General features: G+C 49.2%; 7 protein-coding genes across 7 annotated transcripts; 2 read left to right on the top strand and 5 right to left on the bottom strand.

Annotated features, from left to right (window-relative positions):
• The first annotated feature begins 69 nt into the window (after positions 1–69).
• On the top strand, positions 70–875 carry BDV38DRAFT_240342 (thioredoxin family protein). The gene is made up of 3 exons (XM_032053885.1): positions 70–127; positions 180–255; positions 317–875. Exons 1-3 carry the CDS (start codon positions 85–87, stop codon positions 609–611), a joined length of 414 nt encoding a protein of 137 aa, XP_031916371.1. The 5' UTR covers positions 70–84; the 3' UTR covers positions 612–875.
• Positions 876–1,776: 901 nt separating this feature from the next.
• Positions 1,777–2,760, bottom strand: BDV38DRAFT_280303 (putative short chain oxidoreductase/dehydrogenase; the record flags this gene model as incomplete). Its single annotated transcript, XM_032059276.1, has 3 exons — positions 1,777–2,165; positions 2,219–2,400; positions 2,468–2,760. 3 exons carry the CDS (start codon positions 2,758–2,760, stop codon positions 1,777–1,779), a joined length of 864 nt encoding a protein of 287 aa, XP_031916370.1.
• A 765-nt stretch (positions 2,761–3,525) lies between these two features.
• Positions 3,526–4,637, top strand: BDV38DRAFT_290539 (alpha/beta hydrolase; the record flags this gene model as incomplete). The annotated part of the gene is made up of 1 exon (XM_032061507.1): positions 3,526–4,637. One exon carries the CDS (start codon positions 3,526–3,528, stop codon positions 4,495–4,497), a length of 972 nt encoding a protein of 323 aa, XP_031916369.1. The 3' UTR covers positions 4,498–4,637.
• A 1,552-nt stretch (positions 4,638–6,189) lies between these two features.
• Positions 6,190–7,158, bottom strand: BDV38DRAFT_290538 (bZIP transcription factor; the record flags this gene model as incomplete). The annotated part of the gene is made up of 2 exons (XM_032061506.1): positions 6,190–6,965; positions 7,026–7,158. 2 exons carry the CDS (start codon positions 7,156–7,158, stop codon positions 6,190–6,192), a joined length of 909 nt encoding a protein of 302 aa, XP_031916368.1.
• Positions 7,159–7,593: 435 nt separating this feature from the next.
• On the bottom strand, positions 7,594–9,058 carry BDV38DRAFT_280300 (heme peroxidase; the record flags this gene model as incomplete). The annotated part of the gene is made up of 5 exons (XM_032059275.1): positions 7,594–7,833; positions 7,887–7,937; positions 8,002–8,077; positions 8,152–8,798; positions 8,846–9,058. The coding sequence occupies 5 exons, from the start codon at positions 9,056–9,058 to the stop codon at positions 7,594–7,596; spliced, it is 1,227 nt and encodes a 408-aa protein (XP_031916367.1).
• Positions 9,059–10,355: 1,297 nt separating this feature from the next.
• Positions 10,356–12,105, bottom strand: BDV38DRAFT_280299 (Alpha/Beta hydrolase protein; the record flags this gene model as incomplete). Its single annotated transcript, XM_032059274.1, has 3 exons — positions 10,356–11,364; positions 11,429–11,501; positions 11,568–12,105. 3 exons carry the CDS (start codon positions 12,103–12,105, stop codon positions 10,356–10,358), a joined length of 1,620 nt encoding a protein of 539 aa, XP_031916366.1.
• Positions 12,106–15,217: 3,112 nt separating this feature from the next.
• On the bottom strand, positions 15,218–16,042 carry BDV38DRAFT_280298 (uncharacterized protein; the record flags this gene model as incomplete). The annotated part of the gene is made up of 1 exon (XM_032059273.1): positions 15,218–16,042. A coding segment is annotated over one exon (825 nt), but the record flags the coding sequence as incomplete, so codon positions are not given.
• Positions 16,043–16,051: the final 9 nt, after the last annotated feature.

Raw genomic sequence — 16,051 nt, 5'->3', positions numbered from 1 at the left:
CTACGGGCGAAACGCCAATCGGAAGTGATTGAAGGGAACCTCACTTCGTCCTCCACCAATACAGTTGTTTGAACTTTGACAAAAATGGAGTTGAAACACATTCTTATCCTCGCAGCCATCTATATCTGTATGACCACACTTGATATGTTAATTTGAATAAATCTTGCTGACCAGTTTAGTTTTCCGCGTCCTCAAGAGCCGTGCCTCTGACCCCGCTGCCACCATGCCCCACGGAAAAGTTGTCGAGGTTGACAAGTACGGGACGCCCCTCATGCCATGTCCCTTAACTGACCATTACTAACCCCCATCTCTCTAGCCCTGTCATCTTCAAGGCCCTCACCTCCTCCGGTCCCGTCGTCATCGACTTCTTCGCGACCTGGTGCGGTCCCTGCAAGGCCGTCGCCCCCGTCGTCGGAAAGCTCAGCGAAACCTACACCAACGTGCGCTTCCTCCAGGTAAACGTCGATAAGAACCGTCAGGTTGCACAAGAGATGAACGTGAGAGCCATGCCGACATTCGTTGTATTCAAGGATGGCAAGCCCTATGGAGAGCCGATCGTGGGTGCAAACATGAAGGCCCTGGAGGATAGAATCAAGGAGATCGCGGCATAAATGTTGCATTGGGAGATAGATCCATGACAGCGTTGACGGATAAAGCACATTTCGTGCCGGAGGAAATCGCAATTATTACAAATGGTTGATATACCGATGTACCATATACAGTCCAGCGCCATCGAGAATTGCAAAGATACCCCGTTCGGTCATGTTTGGCATGCATGTCACCCCATAATATCTGTATTATATATATATATATTTTTTTTCATAATTGCCGGCGTACCTCTTTGCGCCGTTTCCTCTTTAACTGCACAATATGACCTCATTCCCCAAGACAATCCAGTATATATGACCATATGGTGTGGAGAATAGGGCTTCCTGTCTGCTCAGCCGTACTTAAGCCATATATTATATATGGTTAGTAAGTATAATAACCCTTGGACCTTTACAAAGCTGAAATAACTACCAGGGGTCTAGGTAAGATCATGATTGTATTAGAGTCAGCGAACCGACCTCGTATGTAAATTACTACAGTGGGCGGAATCTACCAATAATATAGAAAGCAGTAACACTATAGCAATCTCTCCTGAACTAGAAAAGTAAAGTACTAAAACTTATCATATAATTTAAATAAAAATAGCATGGTTAAGTATAATTGAAATATTAAAATCGATATTAAATCAAGTAAATAAAATCCTGAAACCTTTATAAACATTTCATTATCAATATATTAATTTCCTTTATAAGCTTAGCTATAGCCTATTAATGGCTAAGAATCGATATCAGAGTATGACTTCCGGGCGGGTCCTAGATTTTGGGCCCGAACCCACCCGATATCAACTCTAACTGTCGGTGATCGATGTGGCTTTAAGTTTATCCTCTATCACACCTTTTTTGTGTAGCGACCTGATGAATCGCTTGTACTGTCCTTAGTTTTTCATATCTATATCCATATGGATGTTTTGGTTATTCCCTCAGTCTTGATGAGTAGTCAGTAGGCGATGGGACTTTGCTGGTGAATGCCAGGGAATTCTTTTCTATGCTGCCTTTTTTATAATCTAGATTCATGGAAGCTTCGCCTGGGTGCCCAGGATATTTCACTAAATGCCTAGTTTATAGGAGCCAAGAACAAGAAGTTAAAGTATTCCCCTCGATCAATCCTCTCCCCTCTAAACGAACCACGATCACCAGAAGCCTGAAAATTCAATCTGAACCAGTGTCATCATGTTGAGTCGACAGCAGTACTGAGCGCAATCTCTCTCATTGCATCCAGATTCTGCTTCACCGAATCGAGTTTCTCTAACATGCGCGGGAAGCAATCAGTGCCCAGTGGCAGGCGAAGAAGATGGCCCTTTTCTGCTCCCATTCCCTGCAGCTGTACCACATCAAGAATCCGCTGGACTGCCTTTATAGGATCCCCAGGCTGCTTTCCTCCAAGAGTATCCCACATTCCCATCGCCGCTGCCAGCGGCGTGCCCTCGTAGTCCTTGTTCATCCCAGCCGCGGGTATATGATGCCCGCCAATGAAGTTAGTCCGGAAGGCTCCGGGCTCAACCAACAAAACACGAATGTTGAATGCGCCGAGCTCAACGAAGAGAGATTCTGAAAGCGCTAGATGCCATAGTTAGCACGGTACCTTGCGAGGAGAAGGGTGCCCCACGGACCTTCAATAGCAAACTTGGACATGGAATATGCCGCAGAAGACGGGCCTGCTCTGAACCCGGCAATGCTACTGATATTGACGATGGTACCACTGCGTCTGGCTCGCATAAACGGGAGCACAGCCTTGATCACTCTCACCGGACCGTAGACGTTGGTCTGAAACTGGGTATCGAGTTCGTCCTCGCTATTTCACGTACTTAGTGTCTCGGCCGCCTTTCTCGAGCGCAGGCTGAGTTCATGACCGTACATACCTGATATCCTCAATGCCACCAAGGAGACCGTATCCCGCATTGTTGATGACGACATCAATCCGGCCCCCGTGGGCTTGGATCACTTCTTCGACTTGTGCTTTTGTCTGCTTGCCTGTCACATCCAACTGGAGCCATGTTCCCCCCAACGAGGCGATTTGCGGGTAATCGCTAGCAGCTTTGGTCGGGTTGCGTGCTGTAGCGATGACGGAATGGCCGGCTTTGAGGGCGCTTTCCGCCAAAAGTGCCCCAAACCCAGAGGATGCCCCGGTGATGAGCCAAGTCTGACGTGCCATTGTATCCTGATTCCTTTGGTATGGCTGAAAAATATGAATAGAGAAAGCAGACACCACTGGCGGACTCGTTACTTTACATAGTGCGCATCGGAAAGATGGAAGCAGCTTTGCGAGAGCTATCGGCGTCATCGACGGAGATAGAAGGGAGTAAACCCCGTCTATTCACAACCAAGCACATTCTACTAACTTCCAGTGGATCCGTATTTACTTTGTTAGCAGGCCAAATTGGAACACTCCTCAGGTGGCGTCTGGGTTTGCACTCTCTCTCCTGTGGTTACCTTACAATAAGTGGTGCTTCAATGGACCCACCCTTGAACTGTCATCCGACTTGACGCTAAGGTTAAAAGCTAAAAAGGCAAGATTCTTCTCTCAGCCGTCTTTGAAGAGCGGGTAGGGGTGCTTACTGAGGAGACAATTGGAGACAGCTCAGGTAAATATGGATAGCAAACACTAGCGTATATTACGTTGTTAGACCCGCACTTGATTACGCTCGCTCACGTAGATAACCAGCAGGCAGATGTCTTTCCGCCAAGGATCAAGCAGTTCCAAGTCTCAAGGCTCGTTCTGTGGAGAATCACTCCCCTGGCTGCTGCGTGAATAGACATGGAGAGAATGCTGAAGCCTGGAGACCAACTCGGCCCTTTATGTCAGCGTCCTGCTCAGGATAAACTATAAAGAAGCTTGCCATCCAGAACTAGTAGCTTCTACGATCGCCCTGCGTCACTTGTCCCCATATCATCACAATCTACTATAGCCCAAGAAGCCATGTACACCTTCAGATACCTCCCTTTGCTCTGTTCGCTTGTGACTGCGCAACTTCGCCCTCAATGGGTCCATTTTGACAGTGATGGCATTTCGATCGCAGCCCACCTCTACATCCCACCCAACAACTCTACCTGGAACACCTCGCGCCCCGCTATTGTGGTTGGCCATCCCCACGGCAGCGTCAAAGAGCAGAGCTCTGGCCTCTACGCCCGTCAGATCGCCGAACGCACCGGGTTCGTGACCCTTGCGTTCGACGCCGCCTATCAAGGCGAGAGTGGCGGTCTGCCGCGATACCTCGAAGATCCGTATCAACGTGCCAACGATGTTCGGAACGCCGTAACCTACCTGGCTACCCTAGACGTAGTGAACGCGACCCGCATCGGCGCACTGGGTGTGTGTGCCTCGGGCGGATATGTGCCCTTCGCCGCGCAGACAGACGAGCGCATCCGCGCCGTCGCCACCGTCAGCGGCATCGACCTAGGTACCTTATACTCCGAGGGATTCGGCAACTACGGCGGATCGGTGCAACCAGGACTCCGTGACGAGCTCCTTGAGGCCGGACGACAGCGGATCCGCGAAGCCGAAGGCGCGCCACCCAACCTCACGCGTATCTTCCCACAAACCGCCGCCGATGTGACCCCCGATCTGCCGGTGTTCTACCAGCAGTCGTACGACTATTACCAAACCCCACGGGGCCATGTGGAAACAGCGCCGAACTGGCATCTCTGGCGCAGCATTGACTTGATTGCGACGTATCGGTCCTACGCCTTCATGGACTTGATCTCGCCGCGACCGCTGTTGATGATTGCCGGGTCCGAGGCTGACACGCTGTACTTTACTCAGGCTGCCATAGATCGGGCACAAGAACCAAAGGAGATGTATGTTATCCCAGGGATGACGCATATCGATCTGTATGACCATACCAATCAGAGCACCCCCAAGCTGGTGGAATTTTTCACGGCGAATTTGTAATGGATTCTTGTGGAGACTGCACAGGCATGCTCCAGCGATCGATGGTACAAAGGGGGGGGGTGAAATTGCTACCAGGAGCTCGGATTCGATATGGGATTATAGAGCGGGTAGTTGCTTTGTAATTCCCTTGGGTAGAGATGGGATCTTCGATAGTGTGGATTGGATATAAAATTTGTTATTTCGAACGGGACTTGTTACAGCCATACCCACTCTTCCTAATTAGGTATATTTACCTATGAGACTGCGTATAGAACTCCGTATATTCTATTCATACATCTATATACGTTCCGCCCATAGAATTGCATGATTCCTGCCTATCAAAATGCCAATGGAAGCTAATGGTTATTTAATTATGATACCTTATACGCTGCCTCTAATTCACTGGATGAGGTGTCGTAGGAGCAAGTCGGGTGGGAAGTCTTTTCCGAATAATCGACCGTATAGGCATCTTGTTAGACTGTTGAACGTAGAACGTATCAATCGATGTACAGTCTACAGCAGGGTAGGGATGAAAATAAAGCATGCCTTGTCGACCCCGAAGAAGATCCGGTTTTGTTACCCCCTGTAGTAGTTCCAGCGGCAAGAAGCTTCCTGTGGACGGTGATTTGATATACAGCTTACGCGCTAGAGGTGGGTCTGATATCGACCCACAAATATAAGCTACTAGTGTGAAACGATCTAGGTCTTTTCATCAACAGGAAAGGTCGGTGGAATGGATGAGCAATATCCGTCTCTTTTTGTTACCAATGCCCAAAAGACAAATAGTCGGATCCTGCCTCCTCTCGTCTCTCACCTTCCCACTCGAAGCAGCCACACCAAGATCTATACTAACTATCTGGAGTCTCACACCCATACTACACACCACATATGTCCCCATCTTCCCCCGTTCCAGGAGCCGTCAATATGGTCCAGACCTCCCTTTTGGCGAGCAGCAGGTCCCAGTCCCCGGCTTCGGCGCCATGGGGCTCAACTATGCCATAGGAACTAACTTCGAACTTCGAACAATCCGAGTCCGTTCTTCTGAAAGCGGCTAACTTTGGCTGCTCGTTCTGGGACACTGCTGTATGTTCTCTTTCGCTTCCAAGCACCTATATACATCCCCACAACGTTCCATCTATAAGGACTTACCATTTTGGTATACACAGGTTACCTACAAGCAGGGCGAAAACGAGAAGCTGCTGGGTGATTTTATCCGAAAGTGTAACATCCGCCTCAAGGTCTTGTGTGAGCTTGAGCCCCGTTTCACTCATTAACTTCTCTAGCTCGCCTAGCCTCGTACCCTATAGTGACCAAGTGTGGATTTGAAGTCTTTAGCCCACAGCGCAAAGCCACGAACTCGCCTGCGCATATCAAATACATCGAGGAACGATTGCCCGGCTGGGCTTCACGCATGATCTCTACTATCTCCATCGAATTGACCCCAGTACGTTTCAGGCCCAGGAAGTTTAGCCAAGGGATACGAATCGAAACTCTAATTTAATATTCTATAGACACTCTTCTCGAGGAATTCATCGTTTCGCGTGATTTTGGCATCAGAGGTGCTATAAGTAGGAGCTTTCTTCTCTCCTGACCATTTCTCATACACATAGAACTCTGTCAGGCCCGCATATTTTCAACAGAACTTGGGTATATATCCACACTATACAAACTTACATACAAACCATGGCCAGTCTATCCCTGGTAACCGGAACTTCAGGATCCAAAGGAAACCCTCCATTTTAACCGCCGCTCCCCCCTCTGCTGGCGCCAATGATTCGACGACCAGATAATCTCCGGACAACTCCTCACCAGAAACCCCCATTTCTCCAGAAATGTCTCCGTCACTTCCCAGTTCATCGGCTCCCACGGATCGCCCCAGACCAGCATGCAGTTGTCACTCACCGTCGGCATGGTCCAGAAGCCCATCAGATCCCGACACAACTGGGAGTCATCCAGAGTATCCTCGTGACGGATGAGTGCATCGCGCAAATGAGCGAACGGGAAGAAGTCCAGCCACGGATGATGGGGCTGACTCTTCTGCAGCGCGGTGGGTTGCAACGCCGCCGGGAGGAGGGAGTCGGAGAGATCGTCCGATTTCCGCGGCCCATCCACGCTGAATCGCGAGATCGCGTCATCTGTCAGCTTTGACCGCGTGTATCCCAGAGCTGTGATGTTGCGCTCGAACGCGCGAAAGACATTGACCTTGACGAGGGTTAACCGGTGGTCGCTGCTGGGGTTTCCCAGGTAACTCTGATACGCTGCTGATTCGAGCAGGGACAGAAGCTGGTATACCTCCGGGTCTGAGATTCGGCACAGGGAGTCCGCCTTGATGAGCGGATTATTACGTTCCTGGATCGATACGATCAGGGAACTCATGTCGAGTCCTGGTACCGGGAGCCAGAGCGGGGGCAGGATGTGCTGGGCTTCGCGTGGCTGTAGATACGATTCAGCCAGCCGGTTTGCTGCCTTTTTCAACCGCTGTCGTTGCCCTGCGCTAATGGGTTAGCAAGGTCCCTCTGCTACTCTGGGATAGTTGGATATGGACTCACGGAAGGCCTGCTGGTTGACTCGATTTTGCCGACGGCGCTTCTCCTCCTTGTTTGGTTCATCAGCACGCCGGGCATGTCTCGCCATGGGCTCGAGAGAGTCCTCATCAGAAGCTTCTGTGGTGTTGCGTCGCATTGTCAGGATGAGGGAGGATATGGGAACATCTTGCTGGGGTTTAGGATGATGACCAGGTTTTGTCAGCCTGGGCTTGGCGGGTTCCACTGGAGAACCGTTAAGGTTCCCGCTTCCAAGTTGGTCATCATAGAAGAATAAGGTAGATATCATACATTCTAGTGACGCCAGTCAGTCGATTGCGCCGGGGTATGATGATCAGTATCGTTCTCTTTTTGGTTAGGTGGTACCTGAACCCCAATGGTGTCGAATCACCCCTTTCCAGATCGAATGGTGATCTTAGTATGCTTTCAGCCACGGGTCGGTCTATCAGTAACTGGTCGGAGCGATGCGAGGACCCACCGTTGATGACGCGCTAAAGGTGGGTCTAGAGTCCTACGGAGTCCGATCATTCATCCGGAATGGCTCCAGTGATGACATGACTTGGGCATCGACCATTTAATTGACTGATCCATTAATCTCTGAGTATCGCACGGTGGTTTCAAAGCTAAAGTTGCCGTCTACCGGGGTATATTCGGACAAATGTTCTAAACTAACATGATAGACAACGATACCGTAAGAAACAGCCCGTGAATTATGCCCCTGGGCATCGCTTGTAACAGTCGCGCTCCGCCAGACGCTGATGTCGATGTTGGAGATGGCGCCGGAAACGAAGTCACTGCATCTGGCAGAACATGACTGCAATCGGTGAGCTGGTTGATGTTGTCGACTCCCAGGAGACTGAGGCGCACATAGGCCGAGGAATACTGCGCATTCCAGACGGTTTGACCGAAGGTCACATCCTGATGCCGTATATTTCTGATTCAGTGGGAGCCTGTCAAGCATGGTGTATGACGGAATACGTACCGTGAATGCTTCGAATCGTGGTGCAGTACCGTCAGCTACGGACAGTGCTGTGTCACTGGGTAGTCGAAATACGCCCCTAATTATTCATGTTCCCGGTCAGCTTTCTTGTAATATCATACGTTCGAGCCGAACCCGACGTGAGAGTCTTACGGAGGTGGATTGGGAAGCGCCATCTCCCGATAGAAGTTCATATCCCATACCCCTGGCGTGGAATCGAGTCCCTGGCCGGCCAATGTGGAATCCACGTAAAATTGCCGAGCAACGGTATGCGCCCCCAAGAGGGCCGCCAAATCTCGCGGCGAGATTGTCTTGTTCTGAAATAGTTCAATCAGATAGCTGGCATCCGTCGCATTGTTCGATGGAATAAGATCCCCCGGGTTCGATTCCTGGCTATCCTTCCGTCCCACTAAGGTCAGCATCCGGGGACCCAACGGGCAGGCCACCGTGGCGACGTTGTGCATGAATTGTACCAAGTCTGCCGCTGAGACCCCGTGGCCGGAATAACGGTCAAGGATTCGTAGAGCTTCAGATCGGATTTCCTGAAGGCCGTCATTCTCGGGGCGCTCGATCTCCTCGGAGCTGAGCAATAAGCTGCCATCGGCGCCGCCTGTGCCACTTGTGGTTGACCAGGATCCTGCGTCGTGGAAGCCCAATCGTACAGCCGCTCGAGCCAGGCTGGTACACGTTCCGTTGTCGTGGCGAAAATGGCTGGTCAGCTCCTGTTGAACAATGTCCCATACGCAGCATGTATCTTCTCGACAGATGGCACTGTCTAGGCTGCCAGGACGTTCGTAATCCTATTTCATATCAGTCATTGTGACGATAACCTCCACGGCGGACTAACCTTCCTGGCCTGAAGTTCACACGAGGTCCCTCCTGTGATACAATCGCGTACCCGTCTTCCAACGGTGGTGGTGGCCCCGTCTACGAGGTCCCCAATCAATTGACTTGTCTCAGAGGTTGATTGGCGTGTTTGGATCTCGTTGATGAGATTATGCATTCCGGAGAACGCGAAGGCAGCGGCGTGAAACCATACGGGAAAAGCCAGGAATCTCATGGTATCTTTCTTGCACCGCAACGCAGTCCAAGGTTGAAGGTTGGCACTACATCCATATAAATACTGATACATTAACCAGGCTCCTGCGGGATTATCGGGGTTACTGGTCATCAGGGGTACATGACTGGGGCTAAGAATCGTGTTAATTGTGGATCACAGTTGCCTGCTATGGACATGGCGTATGGGTGGTGGTGGGCTAAGTGATTATGCGTATTGTGGGTTGAAAATAATATGGCAAACTCTCATATAGATATCTTCCGCACAAGAATCAGAAGAGCAGGGTTCTGTTCCCTTCCTCTTCTCCAGCGTTATATGAGTCTTCATGGGGATATGTTGGGTTGTCAGATGGTCTTCACAGAATAGCATAGACATGGGAGAGCGCACCTGAGGGTTAGTTGAAGATCCCCATCTCCACAGAGGGGAAAGGAAAAAGAACCAACATTTTAGCTTCAATAAGACTCTTAATCCACATATCCCCCGTTATTCCTCCCTGCAATTGGCATTATCGTAGTGGATAAAGTGTGGAGACCCACCGTTAGCGCGTCATCATGGTCACTTATCTATATCAAGAAGCTGCTTTACAAAAGATTCCTCTTCGAAGTCAGTTAATTTATCTCCATTGGCGCGTGCTTTAGCGTGTGATTGTCTTTTTTTCAGGCAAGCTTGTGCAATATTAGTGAAGCTTCACGTACTTTTGATGTTCCCTATTCTACTCTATATGATCTAGAAATACTAAGAAATTTATATTCTAAAAATTAACATTACTATGAAAGGACTCTATATTAAATATATAATAGGTTTTATTGTTAGACATAGAACTACAATTAATTTTAAACATACTGACCCCTAATCTAGAGTTCTAGACACTACGGCCACTAAAGTCTAGGTACTGTAGCCCCTAAACTTTATATACTACGATTCCTAAATTGACCTTGGTAAAAAGGTGGTTACGTTAACAGGAACTATTCTAAGAGTATATTATACATACAGTATATCTATATTACACTTACATTTTTCTATTAAGTATCTTTAATTATAGTTTCCTAGAAATCGTACTTTTATTTATAATTAATATAGAAGAAGATATATAATATTGAATATTGGCAGAGATAGTGATACAGTATAATACTAGGCGGTAAATGGACTTGCTGAGGAGAGCCGTTGTTGCGGAGTGGCCGCTATGACCCTCCATACTCGTCACCGTGTTCTATCCATTGTATGTAGCTGAAGTATGTATGGGCAAGTCGTGTCTACCTCTGGCCAGGGCAAGATTGCCGTTCTCTGGTAAAGTATAATTCTAATGTACCGATCCCAGAACAGCCGGGGGACTGACTCCGTCGTAACTCCAGCGACAAACATGATCATACATCTCACCAGACCCCAAGCTCATCGTCATATTATTAAACCCAATCCGAGCCAAACTGCTCCCCATCTCGGTATACTGCGGCCAAAATGCATCCAGTCCCCGCCGCGGGTCTTTCGCAAAACTCGACCAAACTTCACGCAGGTAATCACCGACAGCGACCTCCGCCGCGGTGCTCTTCAGCAACGTCTGGTTCACCGTGTCAAACAGTGGACCGAGCTCAGAGCCGTGGTAGGCACCGCTCGGCGGGGTCGTCGACAGGACCAAGTTAGGGAAATCGCCAAAATATCGGTACCTCCAGGTTGGATTGCCGTCCGCGATGGACTGCTCAATTCGGACCTTGTCTGCACAGGTATATAGCCGGTCGTTGAAGTCGTTCCAGTACGCCTCCGATTGGGGAGGCTGCAAGAGCTTGAATAGACCGGCCTCGTTCTGCGTGTTACCGATCAGATACCCCCCTTTGGCCGCGCGACGGTCGAGGTAGCTCGAGAAGACCACGTCGTTGTCGACGACGGGTCCGTACGGAGACGGGTTGAGGGGAACCGTGGCCGGGTCGTATCCTGCCAGGATCTCGTCCACGGTCCGGTTGACCATGCAGGTGCTGACAGCTTCTGGGTTAGAGGTCGCGTCTCCGCAACCGACCAAGCGAGTGACATGGAACCACCGGTCGTTGGATTCCTCGGCTGTCAGTGCCGGGAATCCGTATAGAGTTGCACTCATCTCGATAAAACCGGACGCGATGGGATCGTCGGCGTACGCGAAGGAGTAGAAATCAACAATGCCCGCGCCGGCCGACTGTCCGAATATAGTGATGCGCGCGGTATCACCGCCGAACTGCGCAATATTGTCCCGGATCCATTCCAAGGCCAGGCGAACGTCTCGGAGCCCGAGATTGGCGGGGCTGGCTGGGTCACCCGGGAAGCCGAAAATGTTGACACGGTAGCTGCTCCACAGTCAGTACAATGTGGGTGGAGGTATTTGGGTGTTGAGTCTGGGTGGGATGTTACTTCATCGAGACCACAATAACGTCGGTCTGATCGGCGATGAATTGCCCTCGGTAGCCGGGTTGGTTAGAGCTGCCTAGTGATGGTACACATTAGACGAATATCATAGGTTTTACGTCGTCTGTTTCCTAACAATACCTACCGGACACATATGCCCCTCCATAGATCCAGACCAGCACCGCTTTCTTCTTCTCTCCAGTCTGCGGCTTCGTCCAGACGTTCAATGTCAAACAATCCTCACTCTCTGCGTATTCGTCAGTCGTGAAAGCTACAGGAGACATAGGCGGAATACCGAGATTCTGGGGTGGTGCACTGGTGGTGTTGTTGCTTGCTGCGGATGGCGGCTGGATGCAGCTCGGGCCCTGTGACACAGTGGGCGTTAACAGCAGGAACAATGTCAGGGTTATAGCACTAAGACACCTAAGGGTTGAACTGACAAAGGAGGTTGCATTGATAGTTCCGTCCCCATGATATGCCACGGGTGGTTGAAAACGGAGGTTTCCTAGGGGTGGTTGGGCATATGGAATCCCGACATACTCGGAGACCTCGGATGCGTCGGCCGCAGCGTGACCGATGACAAGGCCACTGGTCGTTGGCACGGACTGACCGACAATCCAGTCCGCATTGGAAGTACCGAGTAGCGACCAGGCAGTAGCAAAGAGAGGGAGGACAATCTTCATGGTGGTGGATCGAGACTAGGTGGAAGGGGGGAAGGACATCAAGAGCATGTGGACGAGAAGTGTAGGTTTTATATCGATCCAGGGCCATCCCCTTGAGTAGCAGCTTGAGTTTTCACATGGTGATGGTGACGCGTACTCCTAGATACTACTTATTAAGTTGCCTAGATGGTGCTGTGACTCCATGGTCTAAAGTGGAAGATCATCTACGGCGATACTGGTGCCGAGTATCGTAGATATAGTACTCGATGATGCTTGTTCCCCACTCCATGCAGACCCACCGTTAGAGTGTCATCCTGGTGGGGTTTGGATTACGGCCAAGATCCCTGCGAACCCTTCATTTTTCTTGATCGGTGACTAGTAGTATAGGGCAAGGTGGTAGGAGTAAAAGCAAAACAAAAAACAAGAAAAAAAGAAAAAAAAAGACCCTATCATGTAAAGGCATAGAAAAGAATAGCTCTGGCCGGTAAACAGCTCCGCAGTTCGGGGTGAGAAAGTCTTGGGCTCAGACGCTGATCCCATTTGGTGGACTGTCTGGATTGTACCTCACCCGCATTCTCACACCGATCTAGCTTTCCAACACAGCCACTTTTCTTCTATTTAAAATACTAATTTATTCAGACATTAAATTAATACTAACTAATATTTAGTATACCCGCTCTTTATCTAAATCGCCGTCTCATTGTAATTGTGACGCCTGGGTATCCCTCCAAGGACTCTGTGACCAGTTAGCTATCATGGCTAGATGCGACTTACCTCGATAACTAGAATCCACTAGTAATCGACGACGAACGAGTAACCGAAAAATCCAAGAGGGTAATAAATCAGACAATATTACACTGTAATATTAGTCCAAGGTTAAAAGGCTAGGTCAATTGAATATATTATATATATATACTTATGTGTCAGATAGTGGGAACAAGTTAAGCTGGTACAATTCTTGAATATGGCTATTGACTTTTAAGTAACTGAGTAGATTGATTCTCAAGAACTAGACTAAGTATATAGAGCTCACGAACAAAAAAAAATACCATCTACATCTATGCAGTGATTGTGCACAAAAGCGTGGGATTTCATGGCCGTAGAAGTTATAGTTTAAGTACATCAAGAAAGAAGAATTTTATTTTGCATTTGCAAGGTGTATTTCATCTGATTTGGACAGTTTAGTCCGGGTGATGATGAGTTGGAGAGCGTCGGTAGGTGAGGCAGCCCCCCTGGTGAGGGCTCATCACAAATCCTTTGCAATCGCGGTGGTCTTGACCGTTGCAGTGACCCGAATCGACACGGAGAATAAGGTCACTTGAGACAGCCACGGTGATAGTGTTGCTAGATTAATGATAGGTACTAGGGTTCAGGGCCAAACGACAAGTGCTTGTGTTAGGATGATCCTTGGCTAGACTGACTCAAATGCCCAGGGCAACCTAGGTTAAGCAGCAGTAGAAAGATAGAATTGTGAAGGTAAAGAGTGAGGCGGGTGTTGGAATCTGACCGGTTTGCTCGAGAGCTAGGACTGCGCTCTTATATGTTTGTAATCCTTTGCAAATCTCATGTAGGCAAAGCTATCCATCCTCTATCGATAGCTGCCTCGCGTAGTCATTCCAGAGATTGGGGGATTAAATATTGGGTCCGTGCATATACCAAGTAAGATGCATAAATTTGGTGTGTTGCTGATCCTTGCTCCAACGCTCAGTATAAATGGCTGTCTCGATGTCTTAGCGCTGTGTTCGTGTTCCGACAGGACTTTGACTCCACAATATTGAATCAGCGTTCTCGAATTGTGGTCTTATACCATACCTGTCTTGTAATGAAACCAAGCCTTCATTACTCGTATCGGCCTGGTCGAGGTTTCTTTGGGGCTCTGTTGTAGAGACGGACCTATAGAAGGTGCTAATAGCAGGTTCAACACAATTTCCCGTAAACTAGCTCATTTTCTAAGGCCATGTTGGGGCTAACAAAGCGCAAAATGATGTTACCTCTGTAGTACAAATTGCATTGAACTCTTAGCTACGAGTATCGGTTATAAAGTGCACTCCTACCGGGGCGACTAGTATCCAAACATCATCTTCCCGGATGAGAGAGACACTCGCATAGTTGGCTCGCGGTAATCGACCGCTGGTAAGGGATAGGTAACACGTTGGGCGGCCACTTGCTATATCCCTGCGGTCCAGTGATGTGGGTGCCAAATGGCATGACGTTTTTCAGGTGGAATGAGGTATGAAAAGTTCCTTGTCTTTGATTCGCATTCGCGCCAATACAGTACTTCCATGGCGCACTGCAAGCTTGACGAAGATTGCCACAATGCGAGAGTGACTCTCTAGTCCTAGTTCATTACTCTACTCGTGTTACATTGGTACCAACACGATTGTGGCTATATAAGTTACATAGATGGGGTCTCCTTCGTGAGGTCCAATACTTGTTGTTGCCAAGACCAAAGTTGCAAGGACAGAGACGATGGCGGAGACTTGCATGTTTTCGATCTTTCAAGTAAAGCAATTCCACTATGTTCGTTAAGATGAGTTTCAGTGATAATCCTCAGATCAGGACAGTGTAGTTCATGGTAGTCATGCCATCAATGATGCAAGACATCGACTCTGTGGGGCATTGAAGACAGCCATGGCTCACAACGCATGTACTGCAGCTAGAGATAGATTCAGTACTATCTAACTATGTTACCAGTGCTGTTGAAATAATGTGGAAGAATACAATGTCCATGTGAATCCCGTTCAAGCTGACACAATTGACATAAAAACAAGAGTTGACTTATTCTGACAGTCCAGCAAAAGCCGCATGAGCGATTAATTGTGCAGACCGAGTTGAATACCTACTATTACGGAGGATCCCCCCGTACGGAGGGGGCTGTGTAGTGAATCCTACAAGTATATTGCTCCCAACAGCATTCATATATTTGGAGTTGACTCACACATACATAGCAACCACCCTAACAAGACCCATAATGCCAGTGATCTTCGGCCAACTGACATGCGAATGCCAAAGCTCAATCATAGCGCGCAAAAACAACTTCTTAAAAACCACTCTTGACTCCTACCCCGACTAACACCACGAAAAGAACTCTCTACACTACTTGAAAAGGTGGATGTTAAGAATGAGGTGAGCTTCACGCATCCTTGCAACCACAGGACTTGTCATCACAAGCCCCAGCACAGCCAATGCTGTACGCGCTGTTGAATCCCGGAGCGTCGATGATAGGCTCTCCCTGATGATTAGAGAGGTAGCACTTCTTCGAACGGACATGGTAGTCGACGCTGTGGCAGGGAACCAATTCGGAGCAGGCATCCATGCACTCTTTCAGGGACCCTGTGTCCAGGGTGGTGAGGTACTCTGCGCCATGACGCTTGCCGCAATTCATCTTGAAGACTTCTCCATTGGGACTAGTGTATTGGCGATGATTCGCCCCAGGACATTCGGTTGTGCATTGGGGTACTAGCTCCGTTGTCTGGGGAATAGTGGGCGGAGGTACCGAGTACGCAAAGTCGTGGTTGAGGCAGTGGGTATCTCCAGCCTTGTCTGACTTCATCAGAGAACAACCCTTGGAATTAGCTGAGGCGCCATTATCGGAGTCCCAGTTGATGGCGAGGCATCCATCCGTTGCACTGCAAATGTCGATACATTGTTGATAAGTGTCTGCGGTCGTCGACTGAAGAGTTCCGAACCAGCCATGGGTACTGCATTGTAGTTTGAAGAAGCCACCATCCGGTGCAGGATAAACTTTGTCATTGCCCTCTGGACATTTAGGCGTCGTCACATATTCTTGGTCAGCGGGAGTTGGAACAGGCTGCTGGCTACCACCACCTGGCTGAGGGAAAGCAGGTTGGCCCGATGGCTGAGGAAAGACAGGCTGCGGACTGCTACCATCACCTGGCTGAGGGAAAGCAGGTTGCTGGCTACCACCCGGTTGAGGGAAGACAGGTTGAACACCTGGCTGAGGGAA

The sequence above is a fragment of the Aspergillus pseudotamarii genome (assembly GCF_009193445.1).
Source record: "Aspergillus pseudotamarii strain CBS 117625 unplaced genomic scaffold BDV38scaffold_12, whole genome shotgun sequence".
Classification (NCBI taxonomy): Eukaryota; Fungi; Ascomycota; class Eurotiomycetes; order Eurotiales; family Aspergillaceae; genus Aspergillus; species Aspergillus pseudotamarii.
Note: the sequence above shows the minus strand (reverse complement) of the source record. Positions and strands in the feature narration are given on the sequence as shown.